Genomic DNA, 14,511 nt, shown 5'->3' with positions numbered 1-14,511 from the left:
CTCCTACCTTCGCATTGGGGTTCCACATTGACTCCGAGGGGACAGCCCCAACAGCTCCATTGGCAACCCTGCTTCATGCAGTATCTGCAGTGTTCCTTGGTGTCTCCTACCTAGCTGAGTCCTGCTGAGCTTGTGAAATCTGACCAGCTCCCAGCGCCTGCGGCACGGCTTCCACGTTGTACAGAAGCAAAGCCATAGCAAAACATAATTAAGGCCTTTCTATCTAGCTGAGGTTTTTCTGTAGCACCTATCACCACAGCATCTAAGTGCTATCAGCTTTGGAGTACCCTGTATCTCTTGTGGCTTCAATAACTCTGATGAAACACCGCTGCAGGAATTGCTGCTAGTGTTCTCAAACCTTGCGGCTTACAGCACTGATACGGCCGGCTTTGGGCAATTACTGCAGGATGCTGCTGATCTGGTATCTCGGGGAACCTTATAGCAGGTCACTTTTCGGGTGGGGTCATCACTGAGTTCCAGCCTGAAGCAATCGATCCAGCATTGACCAAGCGTAGCATAAATGAATCAGCCAAAACAACCGTCCGAAAGGGGATGCTGGATTCTGACCTTTAGCCACTCAGATAAACTGTCAAGATCCCCCCTGCTCACTGTTTGATGGCAATAAAGCCTAATGGAAGGAGAAAGCTCCCTCGGGCTTTAATGTGAGACAAACACAAACATCTTTAAAACCCCCATCCAGCCTTTTGGTTCATCTGTGCAAGGACGCATTAGGATCATTCCATGGCGAGGGAGCTGTTCGGACATGCGTGTGCTCCCTGCTCCTTGTGCTGCTGTTCTTCCCGGGGGCTGGCACAAGAGAGGAAGGTCATTAGACAGGTGCAGGTGAATCCAGCCAAATTCAATTCACCACATGCTGCCGTAAAGCATTGTTCTGTTGACTGTAACACAGGGGATCCAGCCACTCACACTGTGCTCCCCAACACAGGTGCCAAATCACACTGAATTCAGTGCTCTGGGTGGTCACACAAGGGTTTGCCCAATAACACCCCAACACACTATGTTAACAATACAAGCGGGGGCATTGCTCACATACTGGTGACTGATCAGCCCAAGAGCTCACTGAAGGCTAAAGGAAGCAGGATTCCAGGGTGCTCTGTGCATTTTGGGGGGGTATTCAGTGCCTAGCACAATGGCATCCTGATCCCCGGTTACCCTACTACAATACTCCACTGCTGCCAATCCTGAGCCAGGCAGCTGTTCTGGTTGCTTGCAAAGAAATTCAGTCTCATTCCAAACGCCAGGAAACACCGCACACGACTGCGAAGTCGGCTGAGGCCCGTTTGACTAACTGCCCCAAAGCCGCCACAGGATCTGTTCTCAGCACCGCTGCCGCAATAGTTCATAGCCCCCCTTTGCCATCAGATCTGGGCTCCCTCTGTGGAACACCGCACTGAGCTGGGTCCGTAACCCCCGTGAGTCGTTCTCTGTTCACTCAATGACAATAGCCACGCTGGTGGGGTTCCTTCTGAGCCTCCCTCCCTCCCTCTCAAGCTTTTAGCCGCTGTTAACAAGGCTGGCAGGTGTGGCCAGTTTCCAGGCCAGTCCTAGCTAGTGGCCCAGCCCCAACCCATTTGCCCTGATTGAGGCTGGAGTGGCAGGAGCTGATTAGGGCTTCCCCTGCAGCGCCCTGCCACAGCCCCCTCTAGTGGCTGCAGCAAGTAGGGATTTATGAGACCGATGATCAGTAGTTTGCCAGCTTCCAAGTTATGATCATGATTTCACATTTTTCCTGCAGCCGTGCCTACAGGTCACCCTGGCTGGGTCCCGTTGCGCTAGGCGCTGTACAGCCATGAAGTAAATAAAAGCTTCTAGTCTAAAATAACGTTAACATTAGGAAGCAAAGCAGAGAACCACAGAAGCCTGCTAGAAGCCTTCATTTGGGATTTATGTTGGAAAACGCTTCTCCAGCAATCTCTGCCATCTCACTCCTGGGAGCCGAGGACCCAATTGGTCCCTGGCATAGCGACACTGATTTCACACCCCGTCACCCATTCCTCCCCCTTTGCAATAGCCACCCTCCTATTCATCTGCGGTGGTGAGGGGATCTATGGGGCATTTCTCTTTCTAGCTAAGAGATGGGGTCAGAGGAAAGAGGGAAGTGAATTCTGCATGTGAGAATGTGTGTCTTTGACAGAGCGCTGAGGAAGAGCACAGCAGCACTCTGGATGCTTTGTCTCATGGCCGTCTCCTCTCTGCATCTATAATTGCACTGCATGCCCTTGAATTTACATACAAGACTTAAAACACAATTAATTTTTGGAAGCCAGCAAAGCCCAAATGAGGCTAATCCCTTCAGATTTTGCATCGTTATCTCATTTTAGCATTATCTAGTTAAGCTTAAATGGGCAGAGGGGGAAGTCAGTTGCACTTATCTGAAGAGATGTTGGTCCCACTGGAAAATATTCAGTGTTTAGAAGGCCTAGTGGCTGCAGAATGGAAGGGTGGAAAGCCACAGAGAGGAAAGAGGGGGCACAGCGGGGTTTTCTGCACCATCCTTTCACCTCTGGGGTTCTCAGTGCAGAGTCGAATCGGATCGCAAGTGAAAATGAAAGTGATGAGTCTGATCTTGTTTCTATTGATCAAACTCTGGTACCATTGTCAGTGTTTGATCAATAGAAACAACCCAGGATTAGAGCAGCTGGAGAGGTGGCAGGTTAAAATTGCCTGTGTTGTAAGTGCAGTGCTGGGGGGGCTCAGGACAGGGGGCTGGGTCAGGATTGAGCTGTGCTGGGACAGCTGCAGGGGCGCTCAAGACCGGAAGAGCAGGGGGGGCTGCAGGTCAGCATAGCACTCAGCCTTCGCTCACTCACAGGAATGAGGGTCTCCGTATCTCTCTTCCAGGGCCGGCTCCAGGCACCAGCGCAGCAAGCCGGTGCTTGAGGCGGCCAACGGAAAGGGGTGGCACGTCCGGCTCTTCGGCAGCAATTCGGCAGCAGGTCCCTCACCTGCCGCCGACTGGCTGCCGAAGAACAAAGCAGCGCGGTAGAGCTGCCGCTGAAATGCCGCTGATGGCAGCTTTTTTTTTTTCTTTTTCTGCCGCTTGGGGCGGCAAAAACGCTGGAGCCGGCCCAGATCTATTCCCACAGCACAACTCTCTGCTTCTGAGTCAGACGCCCCCCCCATCCCCCTTAGCTCAATGCAGGCTGGAAGATCCCCATCCATTTCAGGCTTCCCTCCCCTGCACGTCAGCTCCTGTTGAACCCCTCATGGGCTGGGCCCCAAGGACATCGCTGAAGCCCTGACACCCAATTCACCATCTCACAGGGGAAACAGTGGAACTCATCTCCCCCACCCCCCATCTCCCCTTGGCTGCACGTCCCACACGTTCTCCCCCAGCCGCTCAGTTCTGCGGGGGCATCTGGCTGTGCGGTTTCAGGCCTATGTCCCTTCTCGTGCCTTGGCTTCTGGAGCCACTGCGTTCACCTCCTTCCCAAGGGGCCCGGGGCAGCTCGCCCAGCTGTCGATGAGCCCCGCAGGGGGGGCATGAGACACACTGGCACTTAGTCAGGCATGCTGAAGGGAGCTGGGCTGGCGGGGGGCGGAATGACCTCCCCACAGCCGTGCCCCCGTTCACCTTAGTGACCAGGCCCCAGTTTCCGGAGTGGCCAGGGCAGGGCACGCTGCTCCCCACAACGCCCCACCCAGAGGTGAAAGAGGGCAGCTGGGTCACCAGGCCCGTGCTGGTGGTTTGTGTCTGGCTAGAAGCCAGGCTCCGAGCCATCACCCGCCCGCCAACAAGCAGCTGCACTGTGGCGAGGACTCAGTCTGCTCCCGGCATGGTGATGACGGGAGGCGAAAGGCTGCCTGGACCCTTGACAGTCCCCGGAGCCATCCCGCTCCTCGCGGAACAGCAGCCCCGGCTCACTGCTCCCGCTCGCATCGCCGCGGGCAGGCGAGACTCACGTGTACAAAGGCTGTAGCTGTAAGTGTGACGTCTTCTGTGGGGCCTGGTACCCGTAGGAATCGAATCCTCCGATGAAGTCAACTGGGGAGAGGAAAGAACAGGAAAGTGGGTGTCAGCAGGGGCTCCGGCTCCTACTGCAGGGAGACGCGGCTGGAGCAGGAAAGGGCAGTGGATTTTAGGCTCCTTGTTTCTTCTCTTCCCTCCCACCCCCACTCTAGGTTAACGGCCCAATCCCCCAGCAACAGGCCTTCCTGGTGGGTCTGATGTGACCACCTCAGAATGGGGAGAGCCAGCAGGATCCTTCCGTGCTCGTGTGAGTGGCTGACGGGAAGGTGTGTGTCGGAGACAGCGTGTGTCGGACTGCGTGAATGCAGAGAGTGCATCGGCATGCGAGTGTGTCCCCCGGTGCCTGGAGGAGGCCCTGGGCGGTGGAAATCCGCAGTGACCCCACAGAAGTCAGTGCAGCATCCCAGCAGCAGAGCCAGGGTAAGCGAGAGGGGACTCCAGCCCAGCATTCGCGCGCCTAGAGCACACGGCCTGCGAGCTCAGTGCGTGTGTTCCAGCCGCCTTCCCATTGCCCGGACGGAAGATAAATGCAGGACGAGCCGGACTGACTTAAAAAGATCCCCCCGGCTCCTTTCTACTCAACACAATAGACCTCCCATTTCACGCTGGACAAAGTGGGTAAAATGATGCTATCATTGTCTCCAAAGTGGGCATTTAAGGAGAATTATGGGTGACTTAACTCTCATTTAAAATGTGTAATTTAGGGGAATTACAGACACCAATAGATGAGTTTTCATTGCTGCGATGGTTGTGATTTCCATCCGACAGATTAATCCCCCCTCAGGCAGCATTAATACAAGGAGCCTGGTTATTGTTTTAGAGTCCATTACCTGGTCTATGAGCCCCGGGGGGCACCCACCAGAATAAACAATACGTGGGCCTACTCTGGAGCCGGAGGGAAATGCAAACACGCCAAGTGCGTGGCCTGCCTCCAGTGCAAACAGGGGGGCTTTCGGCGCACACAGTGTCCAGAGGCAACGGGAAGTGGGCTGCACTGGACCTGGATAAGTGGGCAGACCGCTGGCCTCGTCTCCCCAGAGCAGATCTTGACCTATATGGCTCCCCTGCAATGTGGGCATCTATTGCTAGGTGGGCAAAATGTTACAGTCAAGATCTTTTCTGCCCAGTGTTTGCAAGCACTGTGTTGCTAACAGGCTAGCAGTGTTTGCTTGCCTGCTGCCAGACACCCCCCTCCAGCTCTCTCTCTCTCTCACACATACACACAGGCATGCTTGGCAGGTGCAAATCCTGCTGGAAAATGGCCAAGTGAGTTCTGCTGACTTACCAAGACAGGTGGCTCCTTACCCCACCTGAATACAGGGGAGGAACTTTTTGGGGCAAGAGGATCTAGGGTGTAGGCTGAGCAGTCACGGGGGAGGAGCCCCTAGGAACTGCAGAGACTGGGAGGAGGTTTGCGCTGAACTTTGTAACCTGATTGTTGACTGTGTTAATAAAGCCAAATCCCAGGTGGGGGGGTGAGTGTAGATGCAGTCTGTCGAGTACGCTGGGAAAGCGTTACACTAACAAAAATCTCATTACTCAGTCAAGCCCTTTCTCCTGCTACTCACGGTTTGTGCTTATCTAGCCCCGGCCAGGATCTGAACGCGCCCTACAGATAGTCACTAGGTGCAGGCTGGTAATCGCTAGGCCCATGTCACACAGGGCACAGCGAGGGGAAGGATTTTCTCCCAGCTCATAAAGCAAGTTACGAGGACAGCCAGGAATCCGAGCTCCTATCCCTCTCCTGTAGCCACTCTGCCTTACTGAAGCCAGGGAAGATGACAGGCTCGTTATTATATTATTACTGTTTATTATTTATATTGCAGGAGCACCGAGGAGAGCCCCAGTGGATCAGGCTCCCATTGTGCTAGGCACTGTGCAAACACAGAACAAACACAGTCCCTGCCCCAAAGCACTTACAATTGAAGGCAGGAGACGTGACTTTCCCTGTGATCTATGTACATTTCGGTGGCTCGGTAAATGTTCTCTAGTAATAACAGCGCCCCCAGTGGTGCCTGCCGGCACTAGCACTTCCAAGCGGGAGAGGATTCACCCCTGAAGAGTGACACTTTCATGAGGGACTGTGACAATTTGTCAAATCCAATGCAGGGCAAATGCTTGCCTCTTCCACCCCACAATACTGCCTGCCCTGGGGCAATACTGCCAGCATTATCCCCCTGGGTTTTTTTAAATCACAGGTTATGGTGACTTTTTCGGCTTTTTGCCCTGGGCCAGCAGGTTTTCCGTCCACCTGCCCCGGGCTTCTGAGGCAAGAGGGGAAAAGCTCCATTTTCTTCAAAGTTTGCAAAAGCAGATGCAGTGTCTTGTCCCAGGATTGGCTCATCCCCATTCTCTGTCACGTACCCTCACTTCCTAGCCATCTCTCCATCCCTTTTCTAGACTCACCGTACATCCCCCTCATCCTCCAGCAACTGCGCGGACTGCCCATCCGCTCCTCCCCTGTGTCACCGTCACTGCTTTCCTCTCCCTCCCTCCATCCGCGGACACGTTCAGTGGCGCTGCTCTCCACCCCCCTCACTGCCTCCCCATCCCTCTCTGACTCCAGTCCAAAACTGCCTGCCAGGAGCTCTGACCTCACCCCCAGCTGCTCACTCCAGCCCCAATGATTCTTCACCGCTGGGGCAAGGGGCAGGAAGGGTCCCTCTGTCCCTTGAATTTCCTGCATCTCTCTGGAGCTCCCTTCCCACTGCTGTTTCTGAACCGCCGAGTCACTTCATCCCTCTAAATCTCCCTTGACAAATTCCCTTTCCTCTCTCGCCTGCGATTGTCTCTCTAGGCCGAGCGCCAGGCGATAACGCCTACTGGTGGTGCTACAGCAACATAAGCCACACTGTGTTATTCCTATAATCGCCCTCGGCTTTGCCACTTAATTCATCCCGCTGAAACGCCGGGGAGGAATTATACTTCCAAGTCCTCTATGCACCTGACACTTAAACCCTCCCACGGACATCCTTGGGAGGAATTAAGTGATGAGATGCCCGTGAATCCCCTGCAAAGTGGGCAGCCACTCCGCTCCCTAAGGTGAACGTAAGGCAGCTTTTGGACAGACAAACTGTATTTAACCAAATCAGGTTCTCTCCCTGTGAAGTGGAGCCTCCGAGACACTCCAAGAGGGCCGGTGCTGCCGATCTCCCGGAAATCAATATATAAATCATTTAAGAAGCACTGAATGCCATGGATTATCCTACTAGTGTTCTGGAAATCAGAGTGAAGCCAAGGGGGCCCCCCTCCGGGCCTATTTGTCTTTCTAACTTAATATTCAACGAGCTCTCAGTTTTGATGGCATCCATCCATTTCCAAATCTAATAAGATATTCCATTAAAAAAATGCATTTGAATCTCAGCTACAGTGGCATTAATATTAAAAGTGTATTGAATGCCTGAGTTTGTTTGAATGCCGTGCGCTGTGTGGAATGCAAACACCGTTCAATGACAGCAGAGGCAGATAAGCCCCTTGCCAGATCTCAATATACATAAGCAACTTATTACAACAGGCGGCGTCCAATTTCACATGGAGATTTTTATTTTCCACTACATCGGTTTGAAATGCTGGTGGAAGGGCGATGCAGAGCGCAAGCCGGAATGTCGATCTCTCTCCTCCCCTAACAAAGGGGAGGAATAACGTAGCTGAAGTCGACGTACTTCGACCTATTCACCGCAGTGTCTTCACTGCGGTAAGTCGACTGCTGCCGCTCCCCCGTGACTCTGGTGGAGTACAGGAGTCGATGGGAGAGGGCTCGGGCGTCGATTTATCGCGTCTAAAGACACGATAAATCGACCCCTGCTGGATGGTATCTGGCAGGTAGTATAGACATACTCTAAAGCAGAGATGGCCAAAGCCAGGGTCAAATTGCTCTGGGATGTGGCCCATGGTTGTCCAATACAGTGACTCCAGGTCTGAACGTCTGCCAATGCAATGCATTCTGGGACCTGTAGTCTCCTCCGGGCATGGCTTTGTAATTAAAGAGGAGAACCTGCTTCATTTTTGTAAGCAACACCCAGCAAGGTGCCAATGTGCCTCTGTTTGCCCAGGTTTGGATACTTCTCTATTACGCAACTGCTAGAGGCCAGCTGAGCCAGTTCCTCCTGCACTGCTGGGTTCGAGCTGACTCGGGCAGACCGTATCTCGAAGCTATGGCGTGAAATGCTCCAGCGACAGCACTGAAGCGTTTCAGTGCAGACACTTTATGCCAGTGGGTGGGGTTGCCAATTTTCTAATCGCACAAAACCGAACATCCCTGCCCTGTCCCTTCCCTGAGGCCCCGCCCTTTCTCTGAGACCCCGCCTCTGCTCACCCCACCTCCTCGTCACTTCTCCTCCCCCACCCTCACTCTCTCGCTCATTTTCACCAGGCTGGGGCAGTTGGTTGGGATGCGGGAGGGGGTGAGAGCTCCGGCTGGGGGTGCGGGCTCTGGGGTGGGGCCAGGGATGAAGAATTTGGGGGGTTGGAGGGGGCTCAGGGCTGGGTCAGGGAGTTGGGTATGGGAAGGGGGTATGGGATCTGGGCTGGGGGTGCGGGCTCTGGAGTGGGGCAAGAAATGAGGGGTTCAGGGTGTGGGGTATGGGCTCTGTCTGGGGGTGTGGGCTTTGGGGTGGGGTCAGGGATGTGGCGTTTGGGGTGTAGGAGGGGGCTCTGTGCTGGGGCCAAGGGATTTGGCGTGCAGGAGGGGTCTCAGGCCTGGGGTAGGGGTGGGGATGTGGGAAGGGGTCCAGGATCTGAGCTGGGCTCTGGGGTGGGCTCTGGGGTGGGGCCAGGGATGAGGAATTTGGGGGGTAGGAGGGGGTCTCAGGCCTGGGGTAGGGGGTGGGGGTGTAGGCTCTGGGTGGCATTCACCTCCAGTGGCTCCCAGAAGCAGTCAGCATGTCCCTCTGGCTCCTAGGCACAGGGGCAGCCAGGGAGCTCCACTCAGTGCCCCTGCCTGCAAGTGCTGCCTCCGTAGTTCCCAATGGCCACAGTTCCCAGCCAATGGGAGCTGTGGAGCCAGCACTCAGGGCGGGGTCAGCGCGCAGAGCCCCCGTGGCCACCCCTGCGCCTAGGAGCCGGAGGAACATGCCAGCCACTTCCCGGGAGCCATGCCAGGTAGGGAGCCTGCCAGCCCCACGCCAACTGGACTTTTAATGGCCCGGTCAGCAGTGCTGACTGGAGCCACCAGAATCTATTTTCAACCAGGTGTTCTGGTCGAAAACCAGACACCTGGCAACCCTACCAACAGGTGGGGTTCTCCCATCAGTGTACATAATCCACCTCCCTCAGAGGTGGTAGCCAGGTCGATGGAATTCTTCCGTCAATCTAGCGCTCTCTACACAGGGACTTAGGTTGGCTTAACTCCATCGCTCAGAGGTGTGGATTTTTCATACCCCTGAGCAACATAGTTAAGCCAACCTAATTTTCTAGTGTACACCAGGCCTTAGACACCACAGTTAGAACTGCTAATCCAGGTACTGGTAACTGATACCTGGCCAAAGTGGGCTGGCGGCGGAACCACAGTGAGAGCCCAAAGTTAGCAGAACTTTCTCCAGTGTCTGAAGTTTCAGACCAGCTTTGAGTCTGGGGGCAGTTTTTGCTTTGCCTGAAGGGGCTCTCATCCCTCCTTCACAATCACAGCGATAAGAGAGATGGCCAAAGCTGAGATCAGAGGGGAGGGCCAGTCGTACATGAAGCTTGTGCGCTGAGGGGAAATGTGGGATTTGCACATGCAGTTCGGGCAGCCATTTTGGAAACCTGGGTCTCCTGAGGTGCCCATTATAGAATTATAGAAATGTAGGGCTGGAAGGGACCTCAAGGGGTCATCTAGTCCAGCCACCTGGTAAACCTAGACCGACAGGGATTTGTCCAACCTGGTCTTAGAAACCTCGATTGATGGCGATTTCACAACCTCCCTTGGAAGCCTATTCCAGAGTTTAACAATCCTCACAGTTAGAAAAGTTTTCCTGCTAACTAGCCTAAATCTCCCTTGCTGCTGATGAAGTCCATTACTTCTTCTCCTGCCTTCTGTGGACATGGAGAACAATTGATCACTGTCCCCTTTATAACAGCTCTTAATATATCTGAAGACTGTTCTCAGGTCTCCTCTCCCTCTGCTTTTCTCCAGACTAAACATGCCCCGTTTTCTTAACCTTTCCTCACAGGTCAGGTTTTCTAAACCTTTTATCATTTTGTGGACTCACTCCAATTTATTCACTTCCTTCCTAAAGGCCGGCACCCAGAATTAGACACAGTTCTCCAGCGGAGGCATCACCAGTGCTGAGTCCAGCGGGACAATTATCCTCCCGTACCTTACATACAACTCTCCTGTTAACACCCTCCAAAATGATATTCACCTTTTTCCCAACTCGCTGACTCAGATTCCATTTGTGATTCATTCTAACCCCCAGATCCTTTTCAGCAGTGCTACTGCCTAGCTGGTTATTCCCCATTTGGTAGTTGTGCATTCGATTTGTCCTTGCGAAGAGCAGTAATTTGCACTTGTCTTTACTGAGTTTCATCTTGTTGATTTCAGACCAATCGTCTAATCTGTCAAGGTCCTTTTGAATTCTAATCCTGTCCTCCCAAGTGCTTGCAACCCCTCCCATCTTGGTGTCATCTACAAATATTATAAGCACACTCTCCACTCCATTATCCAAGTCATCAATGAAAATATTGAATTGTACTGGACCCAGGACTGACCCCTCCCAATTTGACAACCTTATATGATCTGAGCCTGCCCCTGCACGGGTGCCAAGTGCTCCCTTCCCCCATTGCGTTCCTGCCCAGCAAGCTGCAGAGAGGGTTTCAGGAGCCCTTTGAGGTGCTGCAAAGCGTGAGGAGCCCAAACATACCCTAGGCAGGCCTGCATCAGGGACATTTACCAGGCAGAGAGTCTAAGGGGCAGAGATGGGGACCTAACCCCCAGAAAAAATCTGGTTACACACTGGGAGAGATCTAAGAACCTGGGGACTGAGTTTTGCTGCAGTAGCAGCTTTGGATGATGAAATGAAGGCAGCTAAAGCAAGCAGAAAGATGACGCAGTGATTTGTGCACCTTGGGAGATTGAAGTTTAAATCCCTGCTCCACCTCTTTCTTCCTCTGTGGCCTTGGGCAACTCACTTAGCTTTTCTATGTCTCTATTTCCCATCTGTATATTAGGGACTCACAGAGCTGAGTGAGGCTAAATACATGGAGGCTTTGGAGGCACTCACAGAATGTGGTGACGTGAGTACGTAAAACAGAAGGAATTCATCAGTGACCTACCAGGCCTCCTACACGAGTCACTTATTTGCTGTGGTTTGCGGGGATGTTCCTTGCTGGGGCTGGCTGTGGGAAAATCACTGTCTCCGTTTGGTTATTTGATGCTGCCAACTGGCTGGAATTAATTATTTGCAGATGAGGAGTAAATGCCACTGGATGGTTATCGGTGTGATTGTACGTTTAATTATTGGCTGAGCACGCCGCACTTGTATGTGGCTGCCTGCAATATTGTTCAATGGCAATAAATTAAATAGAATTTTTTTTAAAAAACTCCCCATAGCTGTGCTTACATTTCCTTTCCTCTGCCGGGTTACAAATAAATGGAGTAGGTTGGATCGGTAACAATCTGTGATTATGGCTCTGTGGGTATCCGTCTTTCTGCACAGCGTACTGCCACTCCCATGCTATTCTTCCTGCTGGCACTGCTGCTACCATTTCAAAAGCTGGCTAGGAGGAGATAATAGTTCATATTTACTGTAACTGAGTATTGCATAGAAGGGCGAAGCAGGTAAAAGAGCCCACTCTGGTGGAAGCCAGGAGAGAAGGAAGGATGGCTTAGTGGTTAGAGCACTGACCGGAGTTCAATTCCTGCTCTGACACAACAAACATCCCAGGCATGTCTCTTTGTGCCTAAAATGGGGATCCCATGTCAAAGATTGGGAGGCTCTCCAATACTTACGGTAATGGGAGCTGTGTAAGAATGACAGGACATGTGGCTAAGGGCTTGTCTACATGGGCTGTGAATGTACAGTGCACTAGTGTGCCGTGCAGTGACATCACGTGCAGACACTGCCACCGCACAGTGAATGTGCCTTGACGCGCTGCTGTTGGAAACAGGACTCTGTCAAAGCGCACTACATATTTTTAGTGGGCTGCGGCAGCGCGCACGGGGAACACTGCTGTACGGCAAGTGATTGTGCTATAGAGGCACACCCTGGCTTGCCGCATACTAATGTCCCCTATAGAGAAGCCAGAAGAGAACTGCACTGTGCAGTGAAACTTTTAAAGGAAATACCTGCTCCCACAATTATGCCTGCTTAATTAATCCAAATCCCCCTTTCCTTACAATGAAAGAGCAGTGTTTAACAGCCTGCCGCTATGCAGAAAAAGTGCTATTAAGAAATTCCCTGGAAACTGAACTGGGAGTAACAGGGACTAAGGGTTGTTAAGGCATGTAACACTGGGGCAAATGCTGCGATCCTTACTCAGCTTTTAACTCAGGCTAGGTCTGTCTACACTACAGCTTATGTCGGCAAAACTTATATCGCTCGGGGCAAAACTTATACCAACCCCCTTGAGCGACATATGTTACACTGACATAAGTGGTCGTGTGCACAGTGCTGTCATTGGGTGAGCATATGCCGCCGACATAGCTTATGCTGCTTGTAAAGGTGTTTTTTTATGTCAACAAGAGAGATCTCTCCTGTCGGCGTAGAGCATCTTAGCCAGACGCACTGCAGTGGCACAGCTGTATGGTGCAGCTACGCCATTGCAGCGCTGTCTGGAGAGACACACCCTTTTGAAACGAATGTTTGGCCCAAGTTCTGCTGATGGCTAGAAAGACCCGTGTTCTTTATGTTAATTAATCCTTTGTACTGGCTGAGCTGGGGGCACCTCGGAGCTCTTGCAGGTCTTCGTGTTGTAAAGAAAGGTTTGCTAAAAGCACTTGTGTGTGTGTAAACATCTCTGTCTTTTGCAAACCTTCCTCCATCATGCAAAGACCGACAATAACAAAACCAAGGCCATTTCATATGATTGGTATCAGATTAATAAAAACCTGCAGTTATGGCCCCAAATCCTATAGTAACATGATTGTTATGCTGAACAGTTTGAGACCAGCGTGAGTTTTGGCAATCCGCCCTCACGTCCATCCCGGGTGTGTTACTCAGTAGGGCCGTTTTGGACCTTTGGCTGCTTCTGGATGCCCAGATGACACTTTAGCACAGATGGCTTTGTGTTTTTCCATCTGTGCTTGGCTGGAAGGTTACGGCTGCTGCTGGGGCATCTCGTTACAGTCCTCCGAGGCATTGCCTCCTCCAGATGGGGCAGTGCCAATGCCTTCCACCTCTTGGAATAGTCAGCTGGAGTTGAACATGGTGGCCCACTCAGTAAGTGGCACTTCAGACAGAGAGAACTCAAAACTGCTGTAAGCTCCTGGAGGAGGTCTCAGGCGTTGGTTCTATTCTCCCCTGTTCAGGTTCATATATGGCTCCCATCACCACAGGATCTGAGCACTTTCCAGACACGCATTAAGCGACGTAACTAGCAGCTGTCACATGTTTCTAATCCATGAATCCCCGAAGAGTGTCCAGGTGACCCATAGCTGAGCTGGTTCAGCACACCGTCCCTGGAATGACTGTGATGCTGGAGGTAGGGTTGTTCAGAGCATGGCATGTGGCCAGTCTCTGGACCCAGGTTCTCCCTGACGGCTCATCTGCACCACAAAGCTCTCTTGTGCTAGGACTCAACTGGGAAGAGCAGAGTTAGCCAATCTGATGCTGACCATGACTGCGTGGTGTCGTGTTCAGCATCACCCCGGCTCATTGTGGTTAGGCCCTGCCCCCAGAAGGCATCGGGTTGATCTACACTCAGGCTAACTTTTCACCCATGCTTTTATCCAGAGCCAAAGGTTCCCAGATGCTATAAAGTTGCTCCTACTAACTCTACAATCCTGAACCCCACACCCCTGCTCAGAATCCCAATCCATCAGCAAACCACTTCCCCTCATAAAAGGAAGGGTTTGAGATTTCCAGGAGAAGTCTCCTAAATGAATAGGTGCATAAACATTGATCCTGCTACAGACAAAAATATGCTGGAAGTTCCGTGTCTTCAGCCGCTATTTATCGCCCCATATTGATATTTTATGTGGCGCTTTGCTGCGCCAGACACCACAGCACTCGGCTTTAGAAGGCAGTGGACGAAACGTCCACGTTTTCGCGCTGCTCAGTTAATTTAGCCATCTGCCACCACCGGGCCTGAGAACGTGACGCAGAACCTGGGGTGTGGTCGGCTGAGGAAAAGCAGAAGGGTGCTCATCCTGCGCACTGCTTGTGGGTTGGGCAATCCCTCGCCGGGGCCCGATCCAAATAAGCCTTTTGCTCCCACTGACTTCCACGGGAGTTGGATTGGGGTCTAATGCCATAGTGGTGCTTCCTATGGACCTACTGGGTACCATTAACTATTTAGCTCCACTCAGCCCCTTCATCAGAGACAGAGCTGGAGTGGGAGGTTGAGCAGAGGACAGAGGATTGGCCCAAAAGGCTCATTCCGAC

General features: G+C 52.5%; 1 protein-coding gene across 1 annotated transcript in view; it reads right to left on the bottom strand.

The window, feature by feature from the left end:
• Positions 1-689: 689 nt before the first annotated feature.
• NKAIN1 (sodium/potassium transporting ATPase interacting 1) overlaps positions 690-14,511 on the bottom strand; it is a 177,944-nt gene continuing 164,122 nt past the window's right edge. Inside the window, exons 6-7 of the mRNA XM_039511833.1 lie at positions 3,925-4,006; positions 690-807 (exon numbers count right to left, since the gene is read on the bottom strand). Of these exons, the coding sequence (XP_039367767.1) occupies positions 735-807; positions 3,925-4,006 (155 nt within the window). The 3' untranslated portion in view covers positions 690-734. The remainder of the gene's footprint in view (positions 808-3,924; positions 4,007-14,511) is intronic.

This window comes from Mauremys reevesii, linkage group 23 (assembly GCF_016161935.1).
Source record: "Mauremys reevesii isolate NIE-2019 linkage group 23, ASM1616193v1, whole genome shotgun sequence".
Lineage (NCBI taxonomy): Eukaryota > Metazoa > Chordata > Testudines > Geoemydidae > Mauremys > Mauremys reevesii.
The sequence above is the reverse complement of the archived record's forward strand: the minus strand, read 5'-3'. Positions and strand labels throughout refer to the sequence as shown.